The sequence below is a fragment of the Antedon mediterranea genome, chromosome 3 (assembly GCF_964355755.1).
Source record: "Antedon mediterranea chromosome 3, ecAntMedi1.1, whole genome shotgun sequence".
NCBI lineage: Eukaryota > Metazoa > Echinodermata > Crinoidea > Comatulida > Antedonidae > Antedon > Antedon mediterranea.
The window spans coordinates 12,599,026-12,622,481 of record NC_092672.1 but is presented as its reverse complement, the minus strand read 5'-3'; the positions used below and the strand labels follow the sequence as shown (position 1 = coordinate 12,622,481).

The 23,456-nt window shown below is 31.3% G+C and overlaps 1 protein-coding gene across 1 annotated transcript; it reads left to right on the top strand.

Moving 5' to 3' along the window:
* The first annotated feature begins 3,797 nt into the window (after window positions 1-3,797).
* On the top strand, window positions 3,798-22,730 carry LOC140044045 (uncharacterized). The gene is made up of 21 exons (XM_072088526.1): window positions 3,798-3,803; window positions 3,899-4,003; window positions 7,645-7,752; window positions 9,837-9,921; window positions 10,139-10,295; window positions 10,596-10,699; window positions 12,845-13,015; window positions 13,192-13,272; window positions 13,798-13,971; window positions 14,359-14,564; window positions 14,934-15,020; window positions 15,134-15,328; window positions 15,586-15,831; window positions 16,485-16,679; window positions 16,822-16,983; window positions 17,093-17,395; window positions 17,861-17,941; window positions 18,038-18,242; window positions 18,520-18,576; window positions 18,705-18,764; window positions 20,247-22,730. The coding sequence occupies exons 1-21, from the start codon at window positions 3,798-3,800 to the stop codon at window positions 20,789-20,791; spliced, it is 3,333 nt and encodes a 1,110-aa protein (XP_071944627.1). The 3' UTR covers window positions 20,792-22,730.
* The last annotated feature ends 726 nt before the right edge of the window (window positions 22,731-23,456 follow it).

Sequence of the window (23,456 nt, the reverse complement as noted above, 5' to 3'; positions counted from 1 at the left end):
TCTGAAAAATATTTTTTATTTCAAATTTGTGTTTGATTGTGTCATTTTATTGTCACATAATAGTTATCTTACCTGAAAAAAATGTAATTTAAAGCAAAAAATACTTAAATTGTCTGTCAGACAATGGTTTTTGAGTTATAATTAAACGTTTCTTTTCTTTTTTTACAAATACAAATATTATTTTTTTGTTACAGAGTCTGTGTTTCATATCAGTCACTTTAGTTTATCTTATTTCTAAGGTCAAGTCTGTGGGTCACTTCATCATGCCTAGATACTTCATTCAAGTGTGAAGTATCATCTGACAGCGAATTATATAATATATACTGCCATTTACATGGCTCCTTGCAATATCACCACACCAATCTTTTCATATTAAATTATTGCATGTGTTTTGTTGTCTTATATCACTGTTAAGTTTACCATTGATAGGCATATCTAAAAAATATGCCTTACAACGTGTTGGCTCCTTTAGGGGAATGAACATTCAATACATTTAATGTGATTTATAGTTCATTTTATCTGTCTGTTATAAACCCATTCTGAAACAACTTTGTCAGCATTAGTGTGGAATGAGCGAATATATTTTAGTTCTGAAGCAACAACCTTATACGCGATTCGTCATCGATTTCGGCCAACCGCCTTTGTTTGTTAAGAACTACCTGGTGAAGAAGTGTAGAACAACTCACCCATCCGGTATCTGAAATCAATTGCTTACTGTTAGCACGCACGGCTCTACTGACTATATCACTCGGATTAGAAGATGTTTTCTATGGAAGTTGCATCGTTGATTTGTTGTACCCGGTTAGCTACATACACTTGATACCTTGTTTTTTTTAGCTGGGGTAACTTTGGCGTTAGCTAATAGTAGAGAAATAGAATATTATCATGAGTCATCAATCTTAAATACGTGCATTGACCACATACTACTTCACTAGCATCTGAGATATAATGTGGTTTGTAGCATCGACTGACTTGTAGTTTTCCAGTAGATGAACAATTTCTTCATACCACTTGGATTATATTTTGATTTTAAAATAAAAATGTCTTTTAGGAATAGAAAATTCTGCACCAAGTGATGTACTGAAAGGAGAATGTCGAGGATTTCCTATCCAAACTCCAAGTATCATTAATTGAATTCGTTAGTGGCTGAGAGTAAGCCAAATAGATTATGAAAAATTCCTTAAACAATGTTATGATTTTCAACATAGAAAAACGCAACAAAATGAGCGATTTAGGTCAATGATGGAAAACTTATTATGTATAAATGGATTTGGCAACATGGCATGCTCAACATGTCAACAATATTTTTTATTTCAAAATTTAAACAAAGGCGAGGCTTATTGAACGACACAATTCTATGAGATAATTGGTTACACTCTTATAAGCTCCAATATTTCACACGCATTCAATGTAAATTATGTTGGAATTATGGAAGAATACTTAATGAAAATTAAAAACATAGACACATTGTGACTAAACTAAGACTAGGAATATTATAACAAGAAAAATGAAGATTGAATCGTATTAGGCCTAATAGAAATGATAGACTATGCAAATTTTGCTCTCTACAATCAATTGAAGATGAATTCCTTTTAGTTTATTCAGATAGTAGAACTAAGTATATGTTTTCGATCCTATTACACAAATAATCCATCTAAATTAAAATATATTGTCCTTATGTCTACTACAAATACTGATCTCTTTACTAAGCTCAGAACATATTTAAACGCACTCTATACATTGTATGTTTGCCGTCTGCCAAAGTTAATTGAAACTACCCCCTCTATAATTATTTAACGGCAAGGTTGAGAGGGAAAGAGACGAGATACATTGTTGTTGTTAAATAGTAGTTTGTTATTATTGTTGTTTGATTCAATTTTAACGCATTTATCGTGATTTTGAGATCCTCATCTCTCTTCCAAGAGACAGATTTTGCTACTTGTTTATTTGTTAGTTAAACGAGCATGTTGTGCGACGTTGGCAAGCATCCACAGCTTGCATTCAAAAGCCTCATAGCAAATGGGAGAAACGAATTACGTAATATTTTTTTTAATTGTAGGATGAAGGTGGGATGGATAGTAGATTAATAATATAACAAAATATTTATTGAATTCACCGTAGTGTGTATTGTTGGAATTTGCAATTATGTTTTGAAGGCGGTTTGGTAAATACATACAGATCTCCAAATTCAGTATTCATTAAGTTTACTTGAATCTAAACGAGATGTCTAGACGTAGGAATATGTTTATTAATTTAATAAATTATATTATTTAAAGTTATTAACGATCACTATATAATTTACGATATTTAAATATCATGTACACAGCTGTCGAATTTTAGATTAAACAAGACGCTAACATCAATACATTCAAAATGATGTTCATTGCTAAATCCTCTGCATGTCTTAATTGAAATCAGTTAGTCATTATTTTCTTAATACCAGGTATTTCTATATAATTTACATTCCCTCTTAATGAATTAGAAAATTAATGTAGAAAAGGATAAATATGAAATATAATAATACTAACTTTCTTCTTTCCAGAATGGAAACACACCGCTACATAGACACGTTTGGTCTGGCCAGGGTAATGTAGAGATTGTGAACAGTCTTATAGCTCATGGAGCATCAATCACAGCAACAAACAATGTAAATTACTCTTATACAATGATTTAAAAATCATTAACGTAATTATTCGTATTAGTTAACACTACAAGTGAATTTACATTATCTCCCGTTATAAGCAAACCATAGATTCGTTTATTGTGTTTTTCATTGGAAAAATGTTTAGTTATTATCAAAGCAAAAATACAATTTAAAATATATTGAAAATCGTGTAGCTGTAGGGTTTTAGATCGAAAAAGACGCTAAATCAATACTTTTTAAACAAGTTTTATTATTTTCTTAATACTAGATTTTTCTATATAATTTACATTCACTCTTAATAAATTACAAAATGATTATAGAAAAGGATAAATATGTAATATAATAATACCTGTATTCTTTAAAAAATGCGCCAAGTTTAATCTAACTTTCTTCTTTTCAGAAGAATACTTAATTAAAATTAAAAACATAGACACATTGTGACTAAACTAAGACTAGGAATATTATAACTATAAAAAGGAAGATGGAATTTGAGATTAAATAAGACGCTAACATCAATACTTTCAAAATGATGTTCATTGCTAAATCCTCTGAATGTCTTAATTGAAATCAGTTAGTCATTTTTTCTTAATACCAGGTATTTCTATATAATTTACATTCCTTCTTAATGAATTAGAAAATGAATGTAGAAAAGAAAAATATGAAATATAATAATACTAACTTTCTTCTTTCCAGTATGGAAACACACCGCTACATGAACACGTTAGGTCTGGCGGGGGTAATGTAGAGATAGTGAACAGTCTTATAGCTCACGGAGCATCAATCACAGCAACAGACAAAGTAAATTACTCTTTTACAATGATTTAAAAATCAATAACGTAATTATTTGTATATAGTTAACACTACAAGTTAATTTAAATTATCTCCCGTTATAAACAAACTCTAGATTCGTTTAATGTGTTTTTCATTTGAAAAATGTATAGTTATTATCAAAGCAAAAATACAATTTAAAATATATTAAAACTTGTGTAGCTGTAGCGTTTTAGATTGAACAAGAGCCTAAATTAATACTTTTAAAATGTGTTCATTACTAGCCCATCTGTATTATAATAATAATTAAAATCAACAAGTTTTGTTATTTTCTTAATAATAGGTTTTTCTATATAATTCACATTCACTCTTAATTAATTAGAAAATGAATGTAGAAATGGATAAATATTATAATATAATAATACATATATTCTTAAAAAATGTCTCAAGTTTAATACTGTAATCTAATTTTCTTCTTTCCATCAGTATGGAAGGACACCGCTACATAAACACGTTTCGTTTGCCGATAGTAATGTAGAGATATTGAACAGTATCATAGCTCACGGAGCATCAGTCACAGCAACAGACAATGTAAATTACTCTTTTACACAAAAAACTCTTTTTTACAAAGTTAATTTAAATTATGTCCCGTTATAAGCAAATCCCATAGATTTAATGTGCTTTTCATTGTGAACATGTGTAGCCTATAGTTATTATCAAAGCAAATTAAGTATAATTTAAAATACTAGATGGCACGCTCGCTTCGCTCGCGTACCATCTAGGGGTGCTCACAGATGGTTCTCGAATACAGTAGAATCCACGGACGGGGACTTTTTTGGGACACTAAACAAAAACGGAAGTGTCCCCCTAATTGGGGTATTCAGAAATAGAGACAACAAAACCAATACTGGATTCCATAAAGGACAATTAATTTATGTGGATTAAAGAAATTAGGGAGAAATGGAAATGTATGTACGGGAATTGGGCGGCGGCACGTGGTGGTGGTGATGGAACCGCAGTAATAAAGTTGATTGTATTTATATTATAAGAACCAAACTAAATAAATAGACCTAGACATTCTGCGAAATGGAAATCGGAAATTCAAGCTCCTATTCAGTGAAAAATTAAACTGTAGTCTACCTAAATATTTAGGGCAAATCATCGGTTGTGGTGTTGAACTTCCTGTAAACATTTGTGTGAACCAAACTGGGTCGAATTTCTGTCATGAGTACTGATTTGTTGGCCTGTGATTTATGACGCCCAAGGGATCTATCTAGACTTATTTTTTAGAATAATGTACGTACCTGTCAGATACAATTGTCTTGTGTCGTATAATAAATAAGTACTGTAATAGTTACTGAAGTTACTATTACAATCTCGTCAATGAAAACACGAAAATGTATATGCACTTACTTATGAAAACGTATACAGTATTATACTCAGTTATTGAAACAGTAGGTTTAAAAAAGTTTCGTTTGTCTGTAAAATGATGTAATCAAGCTGGTTACATGAGTCTTAATTTATAAGCACATCAATAATAAAATAGTTTATCTATCCTGTAATTGGCGAGATTATGGTCGCTGTTGAATGAAATAAAGCCAATCGGTATCATATTTGTACAGAAACGTTTTCGCGGCCGAAGGGTGTAACCTAAATTCGTTGTATTATCGTCAAGAACTAACTGTAACTAAACTTACATAGAAAGTAAGGTATCATAAATTTGGCCTTAGCACTCGGGGGAGTGGCTAAGATGAAGTCCGTGGGACTACTAAATATAAATTGTAATGAACCTCGAGGGACATAAATAGGAATATTTCATGTTTCATTATCAATGTATAATAAATGGAAACTGTTTACCGATTCAAATAATAGAAATTGGTTTTTAACATTTTCCGAACCTATTGCAAGTTTATTCTCAAAGGGCCCATATATTTACCTACCGTATGTGTTAAACCAAGGGCTCATAAATTTACCTACAGTACTTGTGTTAAACCAAACTGGATGTTCCATTCATCGCAAATCAATACATTTGTATAATCGTATATTAAATCTATCAAAATAGTATTTTTTAAAGAAAATCGGCCTGTCTTCAACATTATGATGGTGTACTCTAGCAATCTATCAAAATAGTATTTTTTAAAGAAAATCGGCCTGTCTTCAACATTATGATGGTGTACTCTAGCTGTTCAACCGGTTTTCAGCTATTAAAAACAATTATCGTAGGAGGAGATAGGAAAATGCGAAGCCTCCTCGCTATGTAACATTAGGGTTGAGGGATGGGAAAGCGGATAGGTACAAAGAGGAACAATTTTTAAATATATTCTTTATCCACTGAGTAACGAAATATTTTGTTCATGTTTTATAGGCCTATAAATAATATACCTCTAAATACAGTAGGCCTAAAACATTTGCGATTTAATACTTTGTTAAAACTGTCACTGTCATAATCGATTGAAATATTAAAGTACATGTCACGATACACCACTACGACGTTTATATTTTTGGTAATTATTAATTAATACAAACGTTGAGAAGGAACTGTCAGTATAAAGTTTATTTGTATATCTAACAGTAGAGCCTATCCACAGTCTCAGTAATAAAGTTTATTTGTATATATTTTTATATTACATCTAACAGTACGAACATTCACAGTAAGAAATGTTCGATTCAAATGAAAAATAGTTAATAGGTATTTACAGTATTGTCAAAGTATTGCAAGTTTATTCTCAAAGGGCCCATATATTTACCTACCGTATGTGTTAAACCAAGGGCTCATAAATTTACCTGCAGTACTTGTGTTAAACCGAACTCTGGCAGACTGAGAGATTGGGATGTTCCATTCATCGCAAATCAATACATTTGTATAATCGTATATTAAATCTATCAAAATAGTATTTTTTAAAGAAAATCGGCCTGTCTTCAACATTATGATGGTGTACTCTAGCTGTTCAACCGGTTTTCAGCTATTAAAAACAATTATCGTAGGAGGAGATAGAAAAATGCGAAGCCTCCTCGCATTTTTTTGGCGGGTATTTTTCAAGATGGACATCCATTAGACAGTGTATACCACGATCGGAAAACACCCCTATTTGGGGCAAATCTTTGAACCTAAATTCGTTTTAATCGTCAATAACTAATTATCTAACTCAATTTAATTAGTAAACAGGGTTACATCAGGCGGTTAAAATCGGTACCGAAAGTACGAACCAACTTTACATACCATCGAGTGAAAATTCTAGAAGTAAGGCGCGATTTACCGAATTTTGCCCTTACGTAAATTTATATATAGATATTAAAAATCGTATACCTGTAGCGTTTTAGATTGAACAAGACGCTAAATTAATACTTTAAAATGTGTTCAGTGCTAACCCGTCTGTATCTATATAACAAACAATGTAAATTACTCTTTTAAAATAATTAAAAAATCATTTACGTTATTATTTGTATTAGTCAGCAATATAAGTTAATCTAAATAAGCTCCCGTATAAACAAACCTTGGAGTTGTTTAATTTATTTTAATTGTGAAAAGTCATATTTATTTATCAAAGTAAATATAAGTTTAAAGTATTTTAAACATCATATAGCTGTCGCATTTAACAAGACGTTAATACCAATACTTTTAAAATTATGTTCATTACTAACACCTCTCCACGTCCCAATTAAATCAACTAGTTGTATAATATACTGTGGTCTATCGTAGACAAATAACAAAATACTCCATTTACTTAACAATTTTTTGACCATAGACCTTGCGGACTATGATGCCGAACCAATAATGGCGCTTATGTGTATGATTTCATGAAACGTAATAAAAGGATGGGACTCCGTTTACATTACTGAAGTCAATTTTTTACCCCAATTCAGATTTATCATCTAACTTTCATTCTATAATCGATAAACATATGCTTCACACCCCGGCTGTCATTCCCGGCTGTCCACCTGCCAGACGCATTTCCAGTTGCCTCTAGAGTTTAAATAATTGTACTTGTATAATCGCCTACACCCGCCAGACAAGTCCTGGCGATTTGGCAGGGATGATCATCAAAGTTACCTACTGAAAGACGAGTAGCCCACGAGAAGCAAAATATACAATACATTAGATGTAGTAGTTAATTGCTTGTTATAATTGTAGGATACGAATACAATATTAAATTTGTTTAAACTTTAGTTCTAGTATCTAAAGTGTAAAATGTATATTATTATAGGCCTACATAAAACTTTTTGCTTTTCAGTTTGGAAACACACCGCTACATGTACACGTTAGGTTTGGCAGTAATGGTAATATAGAAACAGTGAACAGTCTCATAGCCCACGGAGCATCACTTAAAGCAAGAAACAAGGTACCGTCAATTAATGCAGCAACATTGCATTTGCATTTTTAAATTGTGCTTATTAAGCAAACCATTACGCCTATATCCATGGTATACTCTTATTTTGATTAGGAGTATCTATCAACTTAAAATATTACAAATCTTGTGTTAACTAATACACAGTAATCATTATCTTGATGGAGCCAAACAATATCAGAAAGGGCGCCAATTGTTTGAAGACATTATGTTAGCAAATAAATATCAATGCTACTAAATTTTTTTTAATTTTATGTATCTCTTCCAAAGCCACCGAACGGTACGTGCTCACATTTGGCACACTGATGTTTATTGATGGGCCGCACACGATAGGCTATGTCACTTTCCTGAATTTTAAGGATAAACACTAAAAAAGGCAAACAATAGCAGTAATTTGACGTCTCAAAAAAAATACACCCAAAAAGTAATAGTTTGTGTCCGAACGCATCGTCAAATTTCGACTATTTTTTGTGTTGATTTATTCCAATACTTATTTATTCAAAAATGTTTTAATCTCCTGCACTTTCTATTCCGTTCGATTTTTGTTCACTTTTTATTTCAATGTATCAAAATAATAATTAATACACCACGAAAAACACCCAAAATAATATAGTTCGCCGTTTTATACTTTCGTTATGTTATTGCGCGCATCATCTTATTCACACAGCACAATTTTTCCATTTTCGTAAAGTCCCATATCCAGTATTGCTTTTATTTTGTAGCTCATAGTTACTTAAAAGTGAAGGAATACTTGGTGTATAACAAAATCCATGGCGTTTTATGAGGGAAGAGTGCGCTTATATGATACTTACTCATCCCATGCGAATTAGTATATAATCATATACTAAAGCCGACAAAGACCATGCGGAGCACGAGTTACTGCTAGTGGTGGTAAATTATCATAGATGCGATAATTAACATGTACATTTAATACAGTATCGATTATTCTTTTATAATATTTTTTTCAATAGCATTTTTAATAATAATAACTGGTACTTGGTACAGCGCATTATGCCGAAAGCCTTAATGAGCTTTACATAGACAGAACAATTTAGAAAATTAAAAATTCAAAATGTGGGTTTTGAGAGATTTTTAAAGACTAAGACTAAGTGTATTCAATCACAGCAGTTAATATTGTTGTTTGTTAGTGCAAAGGTACTCAGATTGTGTCATATTAACGTGTGCACACTATTAGCTTAAATGCATGTGTTTATTACAATCCGGATTATGTAAATTACTAGTTTACTCGCTTCGCTCGCATCTAGGTCGTCCACAGATGCTTCTCGAATACATAGTAATTTCAGCGTTAAAAAACTGGCTATTTCAAATGTACGTACCACAGGACAATAAATGTCATTTACAATAACGAATAAATAAAAACGGTGATTTATGTACTCAACTAAAATTAGCACCCTGTGAATTACTTCCAAAAGAGAAACAAAATGAGACCAATTGTTTGAGTCAAATTTAAACAAACTTAATTTGTGTTTTGTATGTAACATTAAGGTTGAGGGATGGAAAAGAAGATGAGTGCAAAGAGGAACAATTTGTTAATATATTCTTTATTCATTTAGTAACAAAATATTAACTGTTTTCATGTTTTAGAAATAATATACCACTAAATACATTAAAACATTGCGATTTAATACTTTGTTGAAACTGTCACCGTCATAGTCGATTAAAGTACAGTACATGTAATGATACACCACTACGACGTTTATATTTTTTTTGTAATTACATTATTAATTAATACAAACATTGAGAAGCAACTGTCGGTAATAAAGTTTATTTGTATAGTGTTTATATAATGTAAAACAATTTGTGAAAAACACCTCTATTCGGGGCAAATCGTAAATTCGCTTTAATCGTCAATAAATAATTATCTAACTCAATTTAATTAGTAAACAGAGTTACATAGGTGGTTAAAATCAGTACCGAAAGTACGAACCAACTTTATATACCATCGAGTAAAAATTCTAGAAGTAAGAGGCGATTTACCGATTTTTTCCCTTACGTAAATGTATATATAGATTAGTAAAGTAACAGTGGATAATACTTTAATACAATTTTTTGTATAGCGAGGAAAAACACCAGCATCTCTTTTGAAGGATAATAGTGATATCTCCAAAGAAAAGAAAAATAAGATATTGGAGTTACTTGACAGTAAGTTTTTATTAATACACTTTGATTGAGTTTTGCTCATGAATATTAAACTGTGTATTACTAATGACACATATTTAACATTGTACTGAACTTTTGAACTGTACGAATGTGACGAAGATGAGAGCATAATGACATTTTTAAAACTATGGCTTTGAATTGATTCAAAATATTTGTATTTGTTTTTGTATATTTTGCAATTATTTTAATTGCAATTTAGTTCCAGTTGAAATATTAGCTAGAGGTGAGAGCGCAATTAGATCATTTCAAAATGAACTTGAAAATGGCGAGATTGCAGTTGTAAATTCAAGATGTATGTTTCTCGGGAAAGAAGGTGCTGGAAAAACTAGTTGTGTAAAGGCCATGCTTGGACAAAGGTAACAAAAGAACAAAGTTATTTTATAAAATAAAATATACATCATCTTCATCAATATACAGCATTTATAATACAAGTTGAATGGTGTTTTTACCATTACAATAGATAAAGTGCTAATTTATTTCAAATCGTGTATTCATGTTCTCTATAATAGTCATGGCATAACATTTCTTATCAGAAAATATTTATATTTATTTGTGTTTTTATTTTAAATATATTAATATTTTAAGATGAACTATTGGATACATTCTACTTTCTTTAAATCTGACCTTTTGGAGTTCATTATTATTCATTATTATAGATTTAAATCCAACGAACCATCTACTGATGGTATTGTTATTACAACGACAGTGTTTCAAGCAATTGGAAAAGACTGTGAAAAGTGGAAGAAGGAAGATATCAACGGTAAGTTTGAAAAGAAGAAGTCAACCATACCAAATGACCCATTACCTGTTCGTTCAAAGTGGGCTGTCCCCACAAAAGAGAGAAACTCTCTCTTTCTTCTTCTTTCAACAAAATTGCCTGATTTGGCCAATTTGTGTATAGAGATTAATTAGTTTCATGATAAGGGTAAAAACGTACCGGTAAGGTACATTGGAAATAATATTTTTATTAAATACTTAAATGCATTTTGGTCTGTAATTACATAAATTACCTACACTAGATGGTACGCTCGCTTCGCTCGCGTACCATCTAGGTCGTGCCCACAGATGGTTCTCGAATACATAATAATTTCAGCGTTAAAAAACTGGCGATTTCAAATGTACGTACCGCAGGACAATAATACATGTCGTTTACAGCCTACAGGAACGAATAAATAGACACTGTAATTTATGTACTCAACTAAAATTAGCACCATGGGAATTACTTCCGAAAGAGAAACTTGTCACAAAATGAGACCAATTGTTTAAGTCAAATTTAAACAAACTTGATTTGTGTTTTGTATGTAACATTAGGGTTGAGGGATGGGGAAAAGGATGGGTGCAAAGAGGAACACTTTTTAAATATCATTCTTTATCCATTTAGTAACGAAATATTAATTGAACTTATTCAACCTTATGTTCCTAAGCGGTCTCTGAGATCTAGATCTGAGTCTCTTCTTGCCCATATATTTCATCCTTCCACTAAGTTTTATGGAAATCGTTCATTTTCTTCGGCATCCGTTTCTCTATGGTATGCGTTGCCTATTGAAATCCGTCAGGCTACTTCCACCAGTGTCTTCAAATCTCTCCTCAAAACCCACTTTTTAATTTGTAAATTTCTAAATTGTTCTGTCTTTGTAAAGCGCATTGAGGCTTTTAGCATAATGCGCTATATCAAGTACCAGTTATTATTATTATTATTATTGTTTTCATATTTTACAAATAATATACCACTAAACACAGTAAAACTTTGTTGAAACTATCACCGTCCTAGTCGATTAAAATAGTACAGTAGCCCCTACATGTAACGATACATCACTACGACGTGTATATGTTTATATAATGTAAAACAATTTGTGAAAACCAACTCTATTCAGGGAAAATCATAAATTCGATTTAATCGTCAATAAATATTAAATTATCTAACTCAACTTAATTAGTAGGCCTAATGGTTTTCAATTGTTTCCTAGAGCCAATTCATACTAAAGTTGGTTCCTACCCTACACACCCGCCTACCCACCAAAGTTGTTCTGCGTTTAGGGCATATGATGTACCGTAGGCCTTTCCTCTACTGGTTTTACAACGCTACTCATGCCAGTGAGGGAAGGGTGATGATGTGGGTGGTTTAACTGCAATAATAAAGATTTATACATAATATACGGCGAGTGAAAACGCTAGCTCTTTATCCGTTTAAAAAAAAATTATATCCAACCTCTGCAGCACAGATTGAAAAAAAAATGGATCGAATTTCTGTTATGAGTATACAGTAGTTGCCTTTACGACGCCTGAGGGAATAGACGCTTGTGGAACAGAGATTAGAATGTTCCATTCATCGCAAATCAATACATTTGTATAAACGTATTTTAAATCTATCAAAATAGTATTTTTTAAAGAAAATCGGCCTGTCTTCAACATTATGATGCTGTACTCGAGCTGTTCAACCTGTTTTCAGCCATTAAAAACAATTATCGTAGGAGGAGATAGGAAAATGCGAAGCATCCTCGTATTATCGTCTGCGGGTATTTTTCAAGACGGACATCCATTAGACAGTGTATACCACGATCGAAAAACACCCCTATTTGGGGCAAATCGTTGAACCTAAATTCGTTTTAATCGTCAATAACTAATTATCGAACTCAATTTAATTAGTAAACAGGGTTACATCAGGCGGTTAAAATCAGTACCGAAAGTACGAACCAACTTTATATACCATCGAGTAAACATTCTAGAAATAACGCGCGATTTACCGAATTTTGCCCTTACGTAAATTTATATATAGATATATTTATTTTATTTACAGGTGATTATGATGATTTGATGATATATCTCATTTCTCTAATATTAGTATTTTAATTTATCTCTATGATGTGTACCGTACAACCTTATTTCACCTTGCTTTTTTTAACAGTTATGGAGCTCAACAAGGAAATACGGGAAGATGCACTTGCAGAAAAACTTGCAACACAGTTAATAAAGGAAGAAATGGATGATGGTGAAGGAAGTTCAGATATGTCAACATCTAAATCTGATTCCCAACTGGAATCATCAGCAATCTCTTCTTTGGATCCAGTAAAAACAGGTATGATGAATATCTACTATAATTTCTATTACAAGGGTATTTTTATTATTCTAAACAAACTGTATTGGTGATCATAATCAAGTTAAGATGCACTCATACAGTATAGAAACATACATAGAAGTGAAATGTTAGACATTCTATATATTGTATCAAAAATATATTATAATGAATTGCAGGAACATCCCAGAAAACGCCTGAACACATCACAGCAAATATGGAAAAACAAACGTCAACTGAAACCAAATTCCATTTACAAGGTGCAGTTTCAACACCTTCAATATCTGATTTCGAATGTTCTATATCTTCTGACTCTGTGTCTTTAGTGGAAGGTTTGATTATTTTTTTAAATATTTTTGACGATCATTTTGTATAAAAAAATGTGGTCGTTTCGCATATAATCACTTTACTAATAGGCCTAACAAGTCACGCACGAATTAATAAACAACAAATTATTTGCATGACAAGATCTAAAATAGTAATTTCTTTTCTGAAGAAAAGTAAATAAAACATTTTAATGTAAATAATAAATTAATGTAGTGTATTATACATGCTGATGCTGACAGAAACACGAAATTCGCACACTATAACTTCATAGGAGTGTTGTTTATATTATTGTTTCATTAGTATTAATATAAAGTAGTACTTGTTAAACTGTGGAGTTTATACAGGCCTATAATAATTGATATTTCAGTGCTCTAGTATTATGATAATATAACAATTATATCCGTTATGAGTGCAACGCGACACAAATAATCATTTCTGTTTTACATTTTCGCCGACAGAAAACTCGAGATTCAAGCAAACCCAGCGAATATTTGAAGAGGCTGTAGTCGAAGAAAATACATCACAGATGAAAGAAAGAACATCTTTCAACGAACTTCCTTTAGGCGAGGCTTCTACATCTGATTCCAGAGAGTCTGATTACACGTCATTGGCAGTGGAATCGGCAAGAAAGGGTTGGACTCATTATTTGGTTTTCTTTATATTTGATGAAATAATATGTATGGCATTATACCATTATTATGAAACATTCTGGAAAATTTTATTCTCAAAAAGTTAGTCCAACCAGGGAAGAGTGAGATTTCTTTTCTTGTTGCAAACAAATAAATGTATTAAAATGCAAATATTGCATTGGTATTAAAACTGGGCAATCAAAAATATTCGCTGCTCGTTCAATTCTTTAATCATCCTGACTGTTGTATTTATTTATTTATTGTATACACTTTTTTATCCATTTTAACATTCATTATGTCTACTCACAACAAATCAGACCAGTCCATCTATCAATATCCATATCTAATTTACACACACCCCATTGATTTGTAGTCATTATTTGAATTTAGAGAGTCAACTAAAAGAAAATCTGACAATTCCCGACTCAATTCAAAGAAAAGTTGTTGCTAAAATAAAAAAGCGAAGACAGAAAGATATTTGGGCGATGAAAATGTTTAGGAAATTTGTAAAAAGTGATGATTCAGAAAGTATTCCAAGTGACGTAACTACGATATGGGACTACGCAGGTCAACTGGACTACTACATAACGCATAGGGTATGTTCCTATTTTGTTATTTGCTATTACTTAAAAATGTGTTAAAAATTTAAAAATAAATTTATTGCTGAATGTTTAAAAAAAGGGTCTTGATTTGCTTGTTTACGTATCAATTTTATTAAGCAGACCTTTACATTATATTTTAAAATTTTATTTGATTTATGTATTTTTTCGTTTGTTCTATAGTTTTTGTTTCATATGTTAAATGATTATTAAAAAATAAAGATATTTGCTCATAGTTACAGTACGACATTGTGTTGTGGTATAACATTTTCAATAAAGTATTAGTGCATGTATCAATTAACACATCCTAATAAATGTGTTGGAGTATTAAAAAAAAGTTATTATTATCAATTGTATTTTGTTTAGTTTTTCCTCACAAATAGAGTATCCTACTGTGTAGCGTTTAATGCGTGTGATAACTTGGATGAACCAGCTATTCCGCGAGATTCAATAGTAAGTGCCTTCAGTACCTATTTGCTCGAATACACTTTATTAAATATGCATATCTTTGTTATTGAGAATATTTTAGCTTACTTTATAAGATTGCATTTTATTTGTGATTTTAGAGTACACTAGGAATGACTAATTTGGAAATGAATATGTTCTGGATAAGGTCCATTTATGAACATACTGTGGCACAACATGGTCCAGGAAGTCCCATTAATATTGATGGCAAGATCATTGAGTCACCTCCTATCTGTTTGGTTGCTACACATATGGACACATTTCGTAAAAAGTCAAAAACAAAAAATTGGATCAAGGTAACAGACATACATTTACATTAAGTAAGCTTACAATTTTGCAACGGTATGTGGTATACACGAAGGCTGATTTAGTTAAAACCGATACAGTGATGAAATATAAATAGCGTAGCCTACGGTCCTCATATTAAATCGTGTATTAAGTTTAATTATCGGTTAGATTTATTCAAATCAGAATATGAAATAACAGTTTGTAAGAATAATTACATTCTTGTTGTTGTTATAGCATGTAATTATGAAAACACTTTTTATTAAAGGAAGTGGAGGATAAGTTTCGTAAAATGTTTGAAAAAATGGAAGGAATGCCATATGCCGACCATGTAGATCGTGAGATGTACATGGTGGATAACACTGTAAAATCGCATGAAGGTATTAAACAACTAAGGAGAAACGTTGGTCGTTACATGAAGGCCATGGTGAGAAGTGTTCCATTAAAATGGGTGGATTTGCAAGAACAGTTGCAAGAAATTGGAAAAACAACACTGTGTATTCCTTTTACTGAGGTAAGATTTTGGTTTTAAATGTATAACCGTTTATTTTATGTTGTCACAACTGTAAACACAGATTTATAAAACACATATAGAGTATGAACGCTGGTACAAAAATAATGTATTATCTTGTTAAAAATAGTGTACTATACGGTAACAATTATAATGTATAACGTCATAATTTGAAGGTCACATTTCTGTCTACAATGTAATGTTGCCAATTTCTTTGTTGAGCCAGCGATGTGAATTAATATTACAATAGTCAATATAGATGTCTTGTCATTTTTTAGTATTTGGAAGTCTTCATCACTATTGTACTATTTTTCTTGTTTTAGTTGTTCCCGCAAAACATGAGCAACTAAAATTATTAATGAAATCAAACATTGAATTGTTTATTTCGTAGGGTTAATAAAAAGCTAGTTATCATCCTAAAAAAACTGAACAAAGATAATGTAAAATAAATATAAAAAATGCAAGGAAACAGTTACATTTAACCAGAAATAGGCCTTCTTGACAATGCGATTTCTAAAATGTCTAGTCAAAAGGAAGAATGTTAGATAAAATTATGTTTTAATCAACAATAAGCTGTTTACAATTATTTTAAAGGAAAATAACAAAATTTAATCATCAAATTCAGTACATTCTATTTTGTTATTAATTTGCATTAGACATCTAAAATCGGCACTGAATGTGGAATTTCAAAAGATGGGCTATTCACTGCCATAGCGTACCTGAATGACATTGGAGTTATCATGTATTCAAGTACTAACAAGAAATTAAGAAACACAGTGATAACAAATCTTTACATGATGATTGAAATGGTGACAAAAGTGATCACAGTAGTTGAACCAACTATTGAAGTGGTAAGTAGATAAGGTTAGCAAAATAATTGTCAAAAAACAATGTGGATATAAAACGAATTACTTGTTTTGATGAAAATGTATTGCACTTTTATAGTGTACTGTATGTATAAGTTTTATTTTTTTCTTTATTATTTGGTAACAGAAAGAACTAAGAATGCTATGGAATAAGCTTAACAAGGAAGGAATACTTGAGGAAAAATTGCTACGTCATTTATGGAAACATGAATTACATGAAGATTCAACGCGTTTTGAAATCTTTACTGAAGTGATGAAAACATTTGGTTTGCTCTATGAGAAATTAGAAGTAGGTTAAGCATCTTGGCTTTTGATTAAATATGAGATTATTATAGTAGGCATATTCCAAATCGATGTTACTTTTTCATAACACTAAATTTTTACTTTTTTTTACTCAGCACCAAAGCGAAGACAACCGGATGTTTCTTGTTCCATCTCGAATGCAAAACACGAAAGAGAGCCTGAAAGTTGAAAAAGACGAGAAACACACGTTGTCGATGTATCTTACACCTACTGACTTTCTGCCTAATGCTGTGTACAATACATTAGTTGTTGCATTTCTGTATTTAATGGAGAGCAAAGGTAGGCGTGGTGATCAAGTGGTGTTCCAAAATCGCAGTGACTTTGATTTTGGGGATCATGAAGTTCGTTTAGGTGCCGTAAATATTGAGCATCAAAGGGAAAATAAGCATGCATTAAAGGTACAGTATAAAAAGTTATATTGTATGAATTCGTTAGAAACTAACATTTCACTAATGTATAGCAGTATAAAGCTACTGTTAAAAATAAATAGTAAACGCATAAATTAGGTTAAGTGGTAAACGCTAGCTTGAGAATACACAATGCAAACCACCTACATTTATTAATTGTATAATTTACTTATTTACTGTTACTTATACTTATATTATACTGTATTTCAATATCGGTTTGATAATAGGCCTACTATGGTCCCGCGGTATAGAAATTAAGTGAATTGTCAGTTCATAACATAAAATGTTTGATATTCAGTGTCGACACGATAGTCAATTGTTTTGATCCTTTTATATTCCATTCCAAATATTTTAGTAGGTAGGGTAGCAGGGAAGAGTAAAATTGTCACTCTCCCCTTGTGTAAGTGTACTATATGTAGGCATAATACTAACAAAGAAGAAAACTTTTCTCATCAGCTTGAAATATCTCGTCGGATTGAAGTTGATGATAATAACACAGAGGTAATATATGGACCGCAACCGAGCTTATGCATTGAGGTAAAGATTATAAGGTTTCTTTTTAACTACAGTATTACAATCATTTTACAAAAACAGTTTTTTAACTCATCTTTTCTATTATCAATTGGTTTGTAGGTGTTACGATATTTAATGCATCAACTAAAGACTGTGCTGAAAACTAATGAAGGAATTGGTTACAACCTACGTGTGTTGTGTATCGCCTGTCATACAGCAGAACATATTCATTTACACGATCTCGAAAAATGCCTGAAAGAAGATACTGTTCCATGTGGCAGAAAGTCTATGAAAACTGATCGATTACAGTATCTGCTTTTAGATGGTTAGTTGAAAGTATACATTGTTATTAACATTTTCTGAACAAAATAAATAAATATTATGTTGACCTATATTTCTTACATTTGTATAGTGGAGATAATAGTCACTAAATGTCAAGTTAACCTTCTAGTGCACTGGTGCAATGGAATGCTTCCATTGTATAATTCACGATAGATAGCAACACAATAATAAATCAATACAATTTCAACTGTGTACACTTACAATATTCTGAAATCAATTAGTGGAAAGTAAGTAATGTTTATTACTGTGTTACGCATTAGATACAGTTGAACGAGAAGGTGAAGCTGCCACTGGGCCAACAGGAACAACAGCGAAGCGTAAGTAAACTAACATTGACTAATGATTTATGTTTTCGGTTTATTTTTTTTCAAATTAAGCAAAACATTTTTGAATTTGTGCTTTCAAGTTATATTTCATTAAAAACATTATTATTATTTTTGTACAGTTGATATTGATACAGCAGTACGCCTACCTGAAAGACTACCCTTGGCTCCATTGGATACAGGTAACAATCTTACAATACGTTATAATCTATAAAAAGTCAACTAAATACACAAATATACATTAAAAGCTACGTTAAGTATAATATATACAGATTAAAAGCTTTTAATGAAGAATTGCACAATGATATGTTAACACAGTTTCCTATCGTTTTTGCCGTGAGTATATCAAATGTATGACGTTGGCTATAAAGGCGTAACGGGATCGGTTTGTTTTTGTCTTAGGGACACATAGCCTACCACTTCGGGATCGAATAAACTGATCATCACCCATTATACGCAAAGCAGCCTGCATTGATCTATCATTATATAATACATCCATGCAGATTGTCATATCGCCTATAAGTTTACCAGCTCCTTTCACAATTTGATTTAGCCTTTTTTTATCTTTCTTAAATAAATTACCATAGTTACAAATCAGACAGTAAGATAATACACTTTGGATCATCGTCATATAAAACAACTCCATAATAGTGATATCAATATTGAGCGTTTTCATTTTTCGCAATATGTAAATTCTTTGACATGCTTTACCAACTAATTTATCTGTGTTTGTCTTCCAGTTAAGTTTATGATCAATGATACATCCTAAATATTTGTATTCTTCTACCATTTTAATTTCTTCTCCATTTATAACTACTGGAATCAAAGGTTCACATTCTTTCCTATAATCAATTACAACTTCTTTAGTTTAAGTTGTTATTTAATTTCAAGTTGTTATCCTCACTCATTTCCCTATAACTATTTTCATCTGCATTGGTAATATAGCCAGTCAAGACGGTATCGTCAGCATATTTAACTACCGAAAACATCTTGGACTTGGATCTAAAACATGCAGTGAATAGAGAATACAGTACTGGCAAAATTACACACCCCTGTGGTATACCCACATTTACAACTCTTTCATTTGACATAATATCGTTTAATTTTACAAATTGTGGTCTGGACTTAAAGCTATACAGCCATTTTAAAATATTAATTTGCATTGATGTTTATATTATTCAACTTTCTAATAAGCAGTTCAGGAACTACAGTGTTATATGCCCTGGAAAAGTCAACATATAATGATCTGACATATGACCTATTTTTGTCTAAGTGACTATATATTCTGTTTATGTGAACTAACACAGCATCTTCCACACTGCGGTTTTCTTGATAATCAAATTGGAATGAGTCGTGAAAAAGTTTAGTCATATCAAATAAATGTTTAATTAACATTTTCTCAAAACATCTTATAACGTTTGATGTGATAGCAATTGGTCTGAAATCCTTCAGTTCCCTTGGTTTTTTTTTTTGGGTAGTGGGGATATCACTGAAGTTTTCCAGATTATTATTATCATTTTGTCAGTAACCGTATATATCCATTGCTTTTTGGTGCTTTCAATTATTGTTAGTTATTTTATTTTTCTTCCGATATTTGGAATAATTGATCAAATTTGTATGAAAAAATAAAAATTTTACTAAAAACAAATTGGTTTCTTTCTAAGATCTTTCGGATGAAGTCTTTCTGGAACTTCTTGTCGACTTGTCAAGTTGGATAAAAGTTGAAGGGAATGTACACATGTTGAAGTTACTACTTTTAGATTTCAACGACATTGCTGTAGCAGCCATAGAGAAAGAAGGACAACCATTCAATCTATTCAGATTACTCGTTACTACTGGACGTATTAGCAGTACAAATGTTGATTTGATCATTGAATGTTTCAGTTTGTGTGGATGGTATGGGGCTGCGAATATCATCAAACAGAAGATGCCGTGTTTTAATGGATTCGTTACTGGTATCACAATAACTAAGTTTTCCCAACTTCGACAAAATTTGATCGCATTTGGTCGCATGTTAAATTTAGATAAGAGAGATACGATTTGCCGTTGGTATAAAATTGCAGTTGACCATATAGCAAATGTGTGGGACCTCTTGTTTGAACTGGATAAGAGATATGTATTTAATGACATGGGTGTAGTTATTGATAAACTTAGAAGGAACAGAATGATGATCGAAGCCAAGGTGCTAAAAAAGGGTTTACGTCTATAAATCAATGCCAGTACAATGCCAGATTGTGTTCAAATAAAGTAACATACAATGTACTGTAATTCGATATGTTTCATGACATTTTTATTAATAAAATTCTCACATGGAACACCAATTAAAGATAATCTTTGGAAATAATCAAGTAGATCTAAACGTCCAATAATCGACATGTCTTCCGTCTCCTTATATGGAGCTACCCTGGTTGATGTAGTTCATCTAAATAATATTCTGGTATTTACTTAATTAGATTAGTTTATACTTAATGATCAAGTAAAACTTTCGTATTTGAGAATGTGTAGGCATAGTACTATTCTTAAGGACGTAAACTTTAAGCGTTTGTGGATTATTTTTGCAAGTTCTTTATAAATGTTTTATTTTTAGTTCTTTACATTAGAGTATTACGTAGTTGTGTTAGTTGCAGTTCGTTTTATAGTGTACTATACTATAAACTGTCAATTTAGATCAAATATGTAGGCCTAAATGAAATAATAATTCAAATTAAAAGTAGTGCAAGTATTATAGTTGTTTTAGTTCAAATAGTTTTGACCCACTACCAATGGTTACACGTTTAAAGTATGAATTAGTAATACTCATAAAACATTGACAATTAATGTTAGCTTGATTATGAATTTGTATCAGTATAATATAATATATACAAGATGGCATGGGTCTACTTGAAATTTGCTACGAAACTTAAACTGGTATACTAAGCATAGAGGTACCATTGCATTATCGTTAAATCTATATATAAATTTACATAAGGGCAAAATTCGGTAAATCGCGCGTTATTTCTAGAGTGTTTACTCGATGGTATATAAAGTTAGTTAGAATCTCGGTTCTGATTTAAACCACCAGATGTAACCCTGTTTACTAATTAAATTGAGTTAGATAATTAGTTATAGACAATTAAAACGAATTTCGGTTGAACGATTTGCCCCAAATAGGGGTGTTTTCCGACCGTAGTATACACTGTCTAATGGATGTCCTCTTACAAAATACCTGCACACAATAATACGAGGATGCTTCGGATTTTCGTATCTCCTCCTACGATAATTGTTTTTAATAGCTGAAAACCGGTTGAACAGCTCGAGTACAGTATCATAATGTTGAAGACCGGCCGATTTTCTTAAAAAAATACTATTTTGAACCTCCATGGTTTAACACAAGTAGGTAAATTTATGGGCTCTTTGAGAAAAAACTGAGATATAGCATTTAGTACGGGTTATTATGTCTTCCAGCACGATATTTGTGCCAAAATAAATTTTTTTAGCTAACTTTGTTATTCTTGAGATGCTGAATCCAAAAAAGTTAGGTGCCATTTTTTTCGACCACTCCTTCAGCCGCCATTTTGTATTTCAAAATGGCCGACTTTCCACACCAAAGTTGGTCATCCATGGTATCATTGGAAAGGGAATTTAAACTAATTATTTTATTCCATTACACCCATATCAATAAAACGCATAGTTACATAGTAATTGCGAAATAAAACAAATCACGTGACCAATAAAGGTCAAAATGCAATTTCACCAAAATACTGTACTGTTTGGTATCGTTGGATAGATTTTTTTAATTCTGAATACAGTTTTACTAATATCTATTCTATTTTACTTTGTTTATTGTCATAATGTTCCTATTATGTAAATAAATTGTTTTTAAGTGTTCCTTGTTGTTTTATCATGCTAATTACTTTCTTATTTACATACAACCTGTACTATTGGAATATAAGTATACTTTAGGCGTTGTTTTCTGTTCTTCTGATGACGAGAATAGTTTCTCGAAACATGTCACATTTTAAGGCAGTTTGCCTATTCATTAAATGCCTCGCTATACTCATTTTAACAATGAAAAAATAGCCTCCTTCGTATTAAGATAATACGGTTTTTCTTATTGGTTTTACAATTCATTCAAAATATGTTTGTTTGATTTTCTTTCTACTTTGTCATTGTCCATTTATATGTTTTATATTATATTATATATTATCTTAATACTGAATAAGTACCGTACGGTACAGGATTACACTTAACTTCAATGTCAAGTTTCCGAGTTATTTAATTTAAAATAAAAATAACTATAGTCCGTGAACAAAGGTGAAATAAACTGTTGTCAAATCACATCTTTGTTTTTTTTCGTTGGATAGCTTTTTAAATTCTGAATCTATTTTATTTTTAGTAGTTTACATTTCTGTTTTTCGTAAAAAGAAAAAAATGCTACGGGGAATGGTATCATTTGCGTAGCGTTCAAAATCATTTGTATTTTTGTCAAAGCGGGTACCAAACAAATTAAAGCCATCTGTGCACAATCTCAATGTTAATTGGCATGCCTTTCTCTTTCTCTTTGAACGTCAGATTAAGTGCAGCAAACAGAATGTTTGCATTTGATATTATTATACAGTGAAAAAATCTTAAGAATTAAGAAAAAAAAAACAAGATCAATTAGTTTCCTTAAATAAAGTTTACACGAAATAAAGAAAAGTCAGTGTCATACTGCTGCCTTTACTACCGTTACAAAATATTGTAAAGAAACGAATTACGGTATTTTTAACGTCTAAAAGATCCCTTTGATTTTTACGTATGGTTTGTGATTATCGTAATATAAATCCTAACTATACGTTGTTATTAATAAAAGTCATTTGGCACTTGGCTATGACATATTGCTTCCCAATGTAGTT

Bases quoted from the DNA above. Each gene is read 5' to 3' on its own strand.
- LOC140044045 (XM_072088526.1), top strand. The intron at 18,243-18,519 runs GTTAGTTGAAAG...GTTACGCATTAG, and splicing joins ACAGTATCTGCTTTTAGATG to ATACAGTTGAACGAGAAGGT. The intron at 18,577-18,704 runs GTAAGTAAACTA...ATTTTTGTACAG, and splicing joins AACAGGAACAACAGCGAAGC to TTGATATTGATACAGCAGTA.